The sequence below is a fragment of the Rhinolophus ferrumequinum genome, chromosome 3, assembly GCF_004115265.2.
Source record: "Rhinolophus ferrumequinum isolate MPI-CBG mRhiFer1 chromosome 3, mRhiFer1_v1.p, whole genome shotgun sequence".
Lineage (NCBI taxonomy): Eukaryota > Metazoa > Chordata > Mammalia > Chiroptera > Rhinolophidae > Rhinolophus > Rhinolophus ferrumequinum.
This window is the reverse complement of record NC_046286.1, coordinates 8,264,339-8,276,875: the sequence shown is the minus strand read 5'-3', so window position 1 is coordinate 8,276,875 and position 12,537 is coordinate 8,264,339. Positions and strand designations below refer to the sequence as shown.

Genomic DNA, 12,537 nt, shown 5'->3' with positions numbered 1-12,537 from the left:
ATGTATTAGTAATTATTTACCCATCTTCTCCCTTCCGCATACCTGATTCTCCATCGCATCAGTTTCTCTGGAAAACAAGGTGACTTCTTGTTCCCCTTGCCCCTCTGGTTGAATAGTGGAGGTGGCGCAACAGAACTACTCCCTCTGCAGGGCTGACGGTCAGTCGGCATCGGGACTGCTCTCTGGGACGGCAGCCTCTGCCCAGGCTAACTGGACCCAGTGTTTAACCTTTCAATAATTCTTCCTCTCTCAAGTAAGCAAATGCTGCTGGGAACCTTTGCTGAAGTCAGGAGAGGAGAATCTATAGCTCCACACATCAGCCAGAGGGAAGGTTTTCCAAGAGTAACAAATCTTTTCTGTTGCAACATGCTTTTTCTAGAAGCCTTTTGTCATTCTGGCAGTAAACTGTTTTCCATTTGCTGCCTTAGCGACAAGACCTGAAGTCACTTCCCCCTCCAGTGTGTGGTTTGAATATAAGAGCACTAACATTGTATCTAGAACGAGAGAAAGCTATCATGCTGGGAAGCCCACAGACATGACTGCTTATTGGGTTAGAGAATTATTCATGTACATTCCTAGTATCTCCTTGAAAAGAAAGGTCAAGTAGGAAGTCGCGGGAATGGTGAATCCGCACCCCACATGGTCACAAGTCCCTCGTAAATGCTAGAGTTAGAGTTTTTGTTAGTAGGTGACTACACCTGGCTGCAGTAAGAACAGTTTTACTCCTTGGAGTTCTCTCTGCCTCAGAGGAAGAACCAAAATGTTAAGACTCCCTTCTGGTGCACCAGTCTTAGGCTAACTCTAGTCTTCTCAAGTCTTTGTTTAACCCAAGGATACGAAGATCACTTTGAGAATAAAACTTTGTTCACCAAAGAACAGAATTCTGATGGATTCTGGCTGTAGTTGATCCCTTGTGAGCTCATTTAAATACTTCGAATTCCATTTTATCTTGAACAGAAGTTAGGTGATCATATAACCAGAGGCAAAGGTTAAGGATTAATTATAACCACAAGGAGGCTTGTGCACCGCCAGAACTAAAGGTTGTGGGATACCAAGGGGTTTAAAGTGGGAGTGTACAAGTTGCTGTTTTTCTCTATTTTCTTTAGTATGTTAAAGATGTATGTGATTTCAAAATTAACTTTGAAAGCATCCTGACAAGAAATGATGGCAAGATATGTTAAGAATAGGAATTTGTACCTTCCCAGAACAGGCAGGATCCAATGAAATCTCCAACGCAAATTGTCACAGTATTATGATATCTCTTTGTTGGGAAATACTGTTTTCTGAAACTTCCAGGGTTTGCACAAAGAAGAAAGGGCTTGTGGGTATGGGCAGCTGGACCAACATGAGCAAAAGATTCTCAGTCACATCCTCATGCATAGCTGAGTTAGGTCAAGAATGTTTTAAATAGGCTTTTCTAAAGATTCAGGGCTTAAAGCAAGAAATACCATAGAGCCAAATAATTTGCAACTTGGAATGTAGCTTTTTACTATAACAGGTTACATACTGATGTCATTTAAATATCCTGTAAGTTTTGTGTTATTGACCTCATTTTATAGGGAAGGAGACTAAGGTTCAAAAAGGTTTAAAGCATTTTTTCCCCACAGTGACACAGCTAAGTGGCGGGGATGGGCTACAAACCTGGTCGGTTAGACTAATGCACGTGCTTAGAACTTTATAGTGCCTTTCACTTTCAGCTGTCCTTGGAGATTTTAGGTTTCGTTTTATTAAAGAGGACAGAATCTCTTTTCACCCACAACATTATGGCTCCTAGAAACTTCTGCATTGAGACATCCTGTTCTGAACTGTGTTCTGGATCCAAGCTTTGCCAGTGGAAGACAACTAACATAGGGAAGGGAGGAGAATATCGGAAACAGACTGGTACACTGGGGCTCGCTCGTGTGGACAGCATTCGTCCTCACCAGAAATGGCCAATCTGTTGCTTATCTGCCTTCCTCAGCACTGTTTAAGTTTTAATTATCTTCCAGCTGTCTGAGCTGCTGTTGAGGACCTCAGAGAGAACAAAGGATTGCTGTTACATTTTCAACAGTGCCCCTCTCTGAACACTGATGAAGTCACTAGCTGTAGAGTCGGACTGTACATTGGAGAGATGATGGTGGAAGGAAAAAATTAATCTTAAATTTTGCCTTTTATTCAAAATCTTTTGCAAAAGAAAAAATTTATCTTCTCCTGTTCAAGTGTTGCACCCAGAGCAAGTTGCTTTTTTTTTTTAGGTAAAAAAAGAATAACTTCTCTTCTCCCTTGAGGAGGCTCTGTCCTGAGCCCCATTGAGGAAATCTGCTCATGCTCAAGGATGCTGTCTGCGCTGCCTCCCCTGCCTCTGGGCATCGCTCACGATGGATCAGGGCTCTGCTTCCTCTGAGCCGCGCAGGGTCTCTAAGTTCTTTGTGCACAGCTGCAGGCTGCCCTCCCAGTCTCTGGAGGTGGGGGTGAGGTGAGGCCTGTCTGCTAATTCTAGCCAAGGTCTCTCATAAAGGGCAGGCCTATGCTCTACAGCTCCTTGCTGGAGAAAAGGAGCATGGCTTCTTTCTGGTGGTTTCGTTACCATTTTTTAAAATATGTATTTGAATAGGGACTTTATGCCATTTTTGTAAATTATGCTATAATTTTATGGAGACGTAGAAAGTATTGTAGAACTAGTATAATTAAACTTGTTATGAGCATTACATATAAGAAGTGTGATACACAGTGGTGAAATGCTAATTTGACCTCAGATTATGCAGCAGAGATAACATTATCTTCACTTACATAGAACTTTTTATCTGGAGGCATCTCTCAGTGCCTTTCCAACCTTATATATTGTCTTGTTTGTTATCACAAACACCATCATTAAGGCTGTAAAATGTATTCCAGTACAGTTTTTTTTCTTTTCAGTTTCTTATGGTTGGAGGACGAGGGAGGGGAATGTTGCATATTTTCTCCCATTCCTGACATCAGGGTGAAACTTGGAAATGACTATTGTCTAAACTTGGAGATCCTGGTTCTACGTAATGTTTTAAAAGAAAGAAGGGAGGGAGGGAACATCCCTGCATCCCCTTAGATCAGCGGACTGTTACCCTCAAAAGCTGCCAATGGGGAAAGGCTCTATTCATCACTTCTTGGCTCCTCTGCCTTGCACAGAGTTAGGAGAGCTGCCCCTCCTTTGCTGGAGACGCGACGACATAGGGAACAGGAGAGTGATCTGATCAAATTCCACCAACCACATTCCTCAAAGGGCTGCAGACCACAGCACTTAGGCTGTCGTGACCATTGAGTGGTGGAAAATGCTGTGCTGTTGGAGTTCCTGTGGGTTTGAGGAGATGGACAAAATTAGATGCAGGCCAACGTGCCAGGCTTAACACACCCCTTCCCTTCCAGAAAGCCCAGAGAGTGTCACCACCAACAGTAAAGAGCAACACAATCTGTTCTACTCAGACCATTTAGAATTTATTTTAAATGAAGCCCACCTAGCCACCCAAAGCCGGTAAAATCAGCACCTTCTGCCTGAGGGCTCACGAGAGCAGATCAGGGCCAACTTCCTGCTTTACCAGCGGGCTCTGGTGATGCACCAGTTGCCGCGACTCTCCCCCCGGGGAGAAGCATAGCTCCTTGCAGTGGGTGTGGGCATGCTGAACAGCCAGTCCAGGAGATGGCAGTTAGATTGGTCATGGAGATGAGTGATCAGCTCATGTCAGGCAGCAGATGGCTCAATGAGGTGCGCGGGGAATGCTGTGAGTGAGATTCAGGCTTGAAGAAACAGGAGGGAAAATAGCCCAGGATATAAAAACCCCACATACAGTCTCCGTAATGTGAATTTTTTAAATCGGCATTTATGTTACACAGTTAACTCGGAGTGATGAGAAATGTAAGGAAATTACCGAATTAGTGAACAGCGATTAACTCAGAAGTAAAATTGTATCATCTAAGTCAAAGGTTGTTTTACGCAGCGGAGAGAGGATGTTGCTAAGCCCTTGCTCAGTCTTTCATCTCCTAATTGAAATCTGTTCGTGTCACATGCCCCGTCCTGCAGATCGCATAGCTCATAATTTGGGAGACTGTTATCAGTTAATCTAGTTATTTTTCCTTGTCCTTCCTTTGAATTCCAGTAAGACGGTGTGTGGCACATTCTCCGTGGATTTGTGTGATACTCAGAAGGATGAGTTTGTCTGTTCATTAACCTGTGAACTGTCAGGTCCCTTTGGAGAGTGAAAGGAGCAAGTCACTGCAAGGTTAATGCTTGTTTGTTGGAGGTGAAGCCTCCAGGGAAACACACAGGGGAAACAGGCCAAGATGCTCAAGACCTGCCCCGTGAAACTGCACTGTGTGCAGTGCCAGGTCCGTGTGGCCAGGAGGGAGGCTGAGCGCAGGCTGGGTCACCTCTGCAGAGCACTTCCTCTGGTCAGGAGAAGGCTGCCCAGCAGTCAGGTGGGGAACTGGGGTAAGTGTCTAGGGTTAACTTTGTAGCAAGAATTTGGGAGTAATATTAAAATACAAGAAACTGTGAGTGGTTTCCAGTAGTGTCTGTGGATTTTTCTTTTGAACAAGAAAGCAATATTGATTTCATGCATTTGTCTCCAATGGATGAAATCTCTCACTGAGTTGGAAAACATTAGATTCTGCATGTGTTTGTGCACCTGTGCGCACACACATTCCTAACCAAGGCGAACATAGAGGCTGTTTGTTATTCTTCAGCGTAAGTGTCTCATGGACATATAATTGTACTGGCACTCAGGGGTTACCTGGTGTGATTTTCCAGGTAAACCAAACCTAAGTTCAGTTTAATTCTTTGGAAAGGGCTTTCTCCCTCATTTTGCTATAATTCTTCCAGGCTCAGTTGGAGGTAGCCCTAAGGAGCAGGTACAAGGTCTGAAGTCAAGTTCAAAGTCTCCTTTACTTCATGCCTTGGTACACTGTATTTACGTAATGTATTTTAATTCTGTTATTTGGGGTTGGTTGTGATGGAAGCGCATTTTCAACAAATTTTCTTTTCTTTTTTAACCCTAGGTATATTCGAATAGTTGGGACTCATAACACAGTGAACAAGATTTTTCACATTGTGGCTTTTGAATGTATGTTTACAAACAAAACCTTCACTCTCGAGAAGGGCCTGATAGGTAAGTATTACAATTACATTTTGTACATATACTTAGATAGTTTATCTTCAGATATTTTGTTATTCCATTAATTCATTCATCATAACTCGCTTCACCTCTTAATCATCTTTGACTAAGAAGTTCGGTTGATTTGATTGCCTTATGGCTGAGTGACATAGGGGAGGGCTTATGTTTTTAGAAGTAGTCAAATACTAATTTCAGTTAAAAGAATATAAATATTTTACTAGTAGTTAAGAATTGAAAATGTTCCAGGGATTCATTCAGACTTGCTGTGTGGGGGATGCTTGTGGTAGTTAGGCAAAGCCCTCCACACCAAAGCTTTGTCTGTATTTAATGGTAGGTAACATCAGGGAGGACGTCTGTGTAATATTGATCCAACGCTCATATTTTCCAAGGCTATGCAGCTATTTGGGGTTTTGATTTGGTAGGAATGGTGTATTCAGCTGTGAAAAATATTTTTTCATGGACACGTCTGTCCATATTTGCCCTGTTTAGCCAAGTTTACCTCAAGAAAGAAAATGCCTGCATATAATTTAAATAAGACTGAATTATTGTGAAAGTCAAGTTACCTTGTGGGAAATACTGCCTGACTGCTCTTTCAAAAGGGTATTTTCAATTTTGGCTTAGTTGTTTGGTTGCTTTCTGTTGTGTTTTATTTTTGTTTCAGGTTTAGATACTGTTTAGTGTGGCATTGGGTACAGTCCATCCCAGGGCTTGACATTCTAGGTATCATGAGTGGCTTTTCCATCTAGAGTGGTTGTCCCTTTTTCCTTTTTTTTCATGCCTGTCACAGGTTTTTGCTCACCTCTTGCAAAGATCATAGTTTGACTAATTAGATCCTTGAATCTGTTCCTTTACTGTAGCTCCTTTGAAAAGGCACTCTTTATGTTCAGGTGGGGGTTATGAGAAGCCCCTGCCTTGGTGGACCTAAAATAGAAGCCTTTGTCTTTACAAAGGAACTCATTTTTCTTCTCCTTCTCAAGTCGTCTCCACGCTGGGGCACATACCATATTGGCAGATGTCCTAAAAACGTGGTGATGACTAGAATGGGAAAGATGAGTGCAACTTGCAAATGTTTTCTAATTCTTTGGTCATACATCTAAATTTTTATAACACCAGCTGTGCCCTAAATGTAATCCTTTACTTAGGGAAATTTAGAAGAATAATGTTAATAAAATAGGGAGAGTAGAAATTATTCCAACACACAGAGAATTTTTAGAGCTCAACTAAAATAATTAATTTGATTTTAACTTAGTTATGGATATAATTTTAATATTAATGTTAATAATTTTTGTGACTTTTAAATAATTTGAAAGTTAACAGAGCTGAAGCATTACCTGATATTACTAAGGATTTTAATTTTGGGGGGCCATGTGGTCTATTGGTGATGGGGGTTGTGGCGAGGGCACTTCTTTTCACCTGCTGCCCACGTCCTTTTCTAGACTGTAGACCTCCCTGTGTATCTGTAGTAAGGGGAGTCATTGCTGAGAAGGATCTTAGAAACCAAACCACCTTCATAGTCATAAGCCCTGTGGCATTTCACTACTCACTCATTTCAGCCCAGGGCACTGCATTTTTGAATGTGCTACACAGAAGGTTCTACCTACTTAAAACAGCCCCCCATTCTTACTGGAGAAAGAACACGTTTGTGGACACTGTAAATTATCAAAGAAACAGGCTTATCTGGCATGAGAGGCCATCACGGGAATGAAAGTGAGGATCACTTGTAGTGAGGGATGCATGTCAGCACGGTCAGCAGCCATAATAGTCTCAGGCATGTCAGAGGATGAAAGAAGACTGCAGAGATGCAGCAAGTGGTTTTGGTGTCCGGTCAAACACTTTGTTCCGAGCCCTTTTCTGTGGTGCTCACAAGTTTGACCGCAGAGAGCACTGCAAACATCTGCCTGTCATCATCCCTCAGCTGAATGGCAGCAGTGGAGCGGGCAGGCAGAGCTGTGCACGCCCCTGTGGGCAGCTGGCCTACAACGGGCTCTCCTCTGGTCCCCCTACCGCCTTCCCAGCTCAGAGCTGCTCCCGGGCTGGGCACACAGGCAGGTGAGTGAGTCCTGACGGAGTACCGGGATTTCATTCTCTGACATGGCAGCTCTGCCTAGTTTAAAGGGGTGTCTGAAATAGTAATGGCCAGTTTTCCATGTTGATAATCTCGGGTGCGTTTTGGCTGCACACAGGACCTCCAAGAAAGCAGTCCTCTAGTGAGGGCACTGTGTATATAAGAACCACCCAGAGTGATTTTTAAATTGTAGCTGCCAACTTCTTACTCCTTTCCATGTCCTGAGAAATGTGAACTCCTCCCTTGAGAACCACTGATACAAACTCCAGGTTTTCATGGGGATTTAAAAAAACAAAAAAGAATAAAACTAAAATAATGTATCCATGAATAACAAGTAGGGTATCAAACTCTACTTTTATGCTTCAAGACTCAGAACTTCTTTCTTTCACAGTTCCTGGTCTTTGTTTCATAGTTTTGGCTACTCTAATTAGAGTACTAGTCTCCTTATAGGCCTTAAAATTACTTTAAAACCATTTTAAATCAGATTTTAATGTTATTACTTAAACATAAAATGATGCAAGGAAACACAAATAAAAATAAACTGCACTAACTTTATAAGATTTTAGGGTTCCCCCCCATTTTTGTTGACAGCATTTCGTTCCTCGAGCTGCTTCACTGGTACAGGTTCCTGGGGAAGCTCTGAACCCTGTGGGCTCGTGTAGCCATGGGAACCGGCCCCACCTGACGACACTGACCAGACCTGTGCGTCAGACGCTTCCCCACAGTGGTCTTCCTCCGTGTCTGCTGCCCCCACAGCCACTTCTCCTTTGGTGGCAGCCTCTGGATCAGGCTGAGATGAATGCTTGCCTGGGAGAGGCAGCTGTGATTGGCTGTCTCCTCTTTGTAAGGAGGCTTATGTAGGAAACTTGAACTTGTCTTAGCCGTGAGGCATGGAAGGAATCATTAGGACAGATAGGACTGCTATTGCGTAAGCGTCCAACCTCCCAAAGAACGTGTCTCCTGTGCGTTGGCACTCCGCTTTGTGGTACATACATGGCATTTGCCAAGTCCTTCCACGATTTCATAATAATGGCCCAAAGGTCCTTTTCATTTAATCTTGTATTTAAATTCACTTCTTTGAATACCTGTTAATTACTCAGGTAGGGATACTATTACCCACTACCGAACTTACCAACTCACAGACAAGCTGCTTTTATCTGTATGCTACCACCTACTTCCTCCGCATCATATTATTTCGACGCCAGTCCCAGACATTTTATCATCTTATCTGTAAATATTTCAATATGTATCTCTAAAAATAAAGCCTCCTTTTTTGTAGCCATAATCACAATATCATTATAATACCCCCAAACTGAACAGTAATTATTTGAGTATTAATTATTCAATCAGTGTTCAAATGTCCCTAATTAGATGAAAGGCTGGGATGAATTTATGTGTTTTTAGAGATTGTTTAAATCAGAATTCAGATGAGGTCTATACTGTCAGTAAATAAATAGATGTTATGATTCTTTAAATCTCTTTACATCTATAGGTTCCCTTCTCTCTCTCTCTCTCTCTCTCTCTCTCTCTCCCTCCCCCTTAGTCCCTCCCTCCCTGTCACCCTACCTCCCTTTCCCTTTCTCCCTAATTACAGTTTATTTGTTGAAGAAACTAGGTTTTTATCCTGTAGAGTTTCTAACAGCCTGGATTTTGGTGATTAAATCCCCATGGTAATATATTTGTGTTCCTCTGCTGACTTGGTAGTTAGAGGTTTAATCTGATTCCGGTTCTTTTTCTCCTTCCTTCCTTCCTTCCTTCCTTCCTTCCTTCCTTTCTTTTTTCCTTCTTTCTTTCTTTCTTTTTTTCTTCTTTCTTTCTTTCTTTTTATAGTAAAAATGCTCAATAAGTGGTGGTATATGTGTCTATCAAGAAGCACAGAAAATCTTTGCTTATCTCTCTCTTTTCGATATTCACATCCATTCATGATTATTTCCTAGATTCATTATTTCATAATTTGAAATTGCGAAATAGTTATATTCTAATTCTATCATTTCTTCTTCAGTTAGTAGCTAAAGGAGAAAAATTTTCCTCAACACTCATTTGGTAATCCTGAGATGCAATTTGCCCAAGAAAAGAAGGATGAATGTTACATTCTTTCTTTTTATTTACCAGCTTTCAAATTGAAGGGTAGTTACGTAGCATCCTCCAAATGTGACCAATGAGGTTTGTTTGTGGGGTTTTTTGGAGAGGGAGGCAGAAGGAGAATACATATCATTTCAAAAATATGGGATTAAACAAATTGGACAACTTTTAATCCCTTGCAGTTATTATTGGTATTCAAATTTTACCCACCTCTAGCCTCTTCTGTTGGCCCCTGAGCCCTTCTGACATGCCCTCAGGAGTCCTCAGCAGTTCCTTGATTTCTGGCATGACAAGATAAACAAGGTTCATCTTGTACATTTCCTGTCCCTGATCTGGAGTCAGCCATTTCTACAAGAAGCCCTGGTTCCTTTAAGTGGGAAATGACATATGAAAACGTCAGTCTCAGTAGTTGCCACTGGGTTGGACATTATTTCTAGGCCTTCTCAGTGAACAGAACTAAGAAATATATGCATGTTTGTTTATTTATCATATATTTAACAGGTAAAATCTCTCATGAGTACACGCTGACATTTCTAATTAAAATGCAGTATGCAAAGTTTGTTAACCTTTTGGTCTTTCATCTCCTTTTTTCCATACTAAAAATCTTGGTTACCAGTGATACAGCATTGTAATTCCTTTGCTTTGTCCCCAGTACATACCAAACAGTCTCAGAATTACAGTACAAGTACAGTGAACCTATGATTACTGAAAATAGTTCAAGATTTTTGCAATTATTTTTTGGGCCCTTAGGGTATATCCAACTAGAGATGTGCAGTATAATTACTGTGTTTTAAAGTCACTTAAAATAATTCTTTGTGTGATGCCACTATTTCAGTATACAGTTTGAGTCTTTGTTTTATTTGCTTTCTGTATTTAGTGATTGCCTTCAAAATGTTTTTTGTTTTATATCTATAAGATATATACATGGTTCCAAAATCAAATTTACAAAAAAGCTGTATTTAGAGAAATCAAGCTTATATTCCTATCCCCTCTATTCCTGTAGGTCATCTTTTTTCCCTTTAGTTTTTTGGATTATCCTTCTGTTTTTGTTTTTTTTTAATGGAAAATAATTATATTTTGTATCCTCCCCAACATTCTTAAAAAATTAGCAGCATAATATATGCTATACATACTTTCTTTCTTAACCTTGCTTTTTTTTGTACTTAACACTTACCTAGAAATAGCTATATAGAAAAATCTTATTCCTTTTCTTTTTTTTTAATTTTTATTGGGGAATATTGGGGAACGGTGTTTTTTTCCATGACCTATCAGCTCTAAGCCAAGTCGTTGTTTTCAATCTAGTTGTGGAGGGTGCAGCTCACTGGCCCATGTGGGAATCGAACTGGTGACCTTGGTGTTATCAGCGCTGAGCTCTAACCACTGAGAAAACCGGCCATCCTGTTCATTCCTTTTTTATAGCTGCATGGTACTTCTTGGTATAGATGTACTGTATATTATTCAACCAGTTCTCTATTGATGAACCAGTTGGGCTGTTTTCAGTTTTCTGCTACTACAAGTTATGCTGTTGCCTTGTGCATAAGCTTTTTCCTATTTTTGCTAATATATCTTTGGGATTCCTAGAAGAGGGTTACATGGTCAAAGGATAAATATACATGTAATTTTGCTAGATATTGCCAAATTTACCTCCATAGGGATTGTACCATTTTAAAATTCTCATTGGCAATGTATGATAATGATTGTCTACCTAAGCCTGCTGGTGGCACATACTGTCAAACTTCTGGATTTCTGCCAGTTCGATAGGTGAGAAATGGTAACTCAGTGCAGTGTTAACTGTATTTCTCTTATGAGAGAAAATTAGCATCTTTTCATATGTTTGAGGGCCATTTGCATTTCATATTTCTTTATTAAATAGCTCTTTTTCTAAGTCGTGTAGATGAATAGAGAATATACTTTTAGTACGACCTGGGGGAGCAGTAAGCACTTTACACTAATATTTGAGTGTGATTTTTAGCATTGCATGAGTCTGGTTTCCCCTCTTAAGGTCTCCTAGTTCTTCTGGAAAACTCTTCATCCTCATCCTTGGTGCTACCTCTGCTTAAAAGATAATAACTAGAACATGGAATTCTAGGCTCAAAATTCAAAGTTCTTTAACCCTTTCAAAGAACAAGAAGAAGCTTTCATTACCAGCTTTAAGCCCTTAAGTGTTCCCTCTATGTCTGTCAGCACGCATCCCTGACGACTGGTGACTTTGTTGTTCTGGATTCTTCTAAGTAGTGACATAGGGCAATCTCAATAGACAGCACAAGCCAGGAAGTCTGCTTCTGAAACTCTGGGAGCGCTCACTGGGGCTGTCCGTCTGAACAGGACCCCAGGAGCCCGTAGGCACTGCCATTGGGCTCCCTGCAGTACCAGCAGCAGCAGATAGAGATGTTTAATTTCTTCTTCCCATCTTCCAGTCTCTCACCAGTTTCTGCTCTTGGCAGAACTTCACCAGGCACCAAGCTGGAAAGCACGGGAACCGTAGTTTGCAGAGTTTTATCCTCCAAGATGCAGGGTAGAGCAAGGGAAGGAATGGAGCTGAAAGCAGATAGAGGACTGGTGCAAAGGCAGAAAGTGTAAAAGGGGCTCTAGACAACAAGAAACTTACCATCTGATTTAGAGTAGCTGGATAAGCACATTGGCAAGTCATAGAAATACGCAGAGTGGAGAATACACACAAGGGCACAAGCAAGGGTGGACAAAGATTAAATATTTAGTTGGAACCTGACTTATTTTCTTGCCCAGTAAGATAAGGCTTCATGAAGAATGGTGTTTTGAGCTTGGCCTTGAATAATTCAGTAAACAATACAGAGCATTAAAAAAGTGCTAATTTAAGCCAGTATTTCTGATTAGCTAAGGTGAAACTTTTATTAGAAACTTTTATTAGAAGTTATTGATTCAGTTGGATATTCTGCATACAAGTATGTTTAAATGAGAAGTTTGACTTCACCTCAGTTGAGAAATTCAGTCAAAGCTAAAGGTGTATGTACGTATGTATATGTACACTTTTGTATGTGTATATACACACGCATGCAGTTTCTCAGGTTATATACAGAATTTCTGTTAAGATTTTAAAAATTGATAAGCAGTGTGGGATTGAAGTGTTTTTCTGATTTGATTAAAATTTTGTCACCAAATTTTTAAAAACTTATAGTCAAATGTTAAATGCTCTAGTTGGCTGCTGTTATATTTTTAAAATTGAGTTTAAGCACTGAATAACTGTTTCTATAATGCTCATTTGTTCCCAAAGATAATGAATGATTATGAAGT

At 40.7% G+C, this 12,537-nt stretch overlaps 1 protein-coding gene across 1 annotated transcript in view; it reads left to right on the top strand.

The window, feature by feature from the left end:
• BTBD9 (BTB domain containing 9) overlaps positions 1–12,537 on the top strand; it is a 383,611-nt gene that overhangs the window by 233,962 nt on the left and 137,112 nt on the right. The window contains exon 7 of the mRNA XM_033103686.1: positions 5,005–5,114. Within this exon, the coding sequence (XP_032959577.1) occupies positions 5,005–5,114 (110 nt within the window). The remainder of the gene's footprint in view (positions 1–5,004; positions 5,115–12,537) is intronic.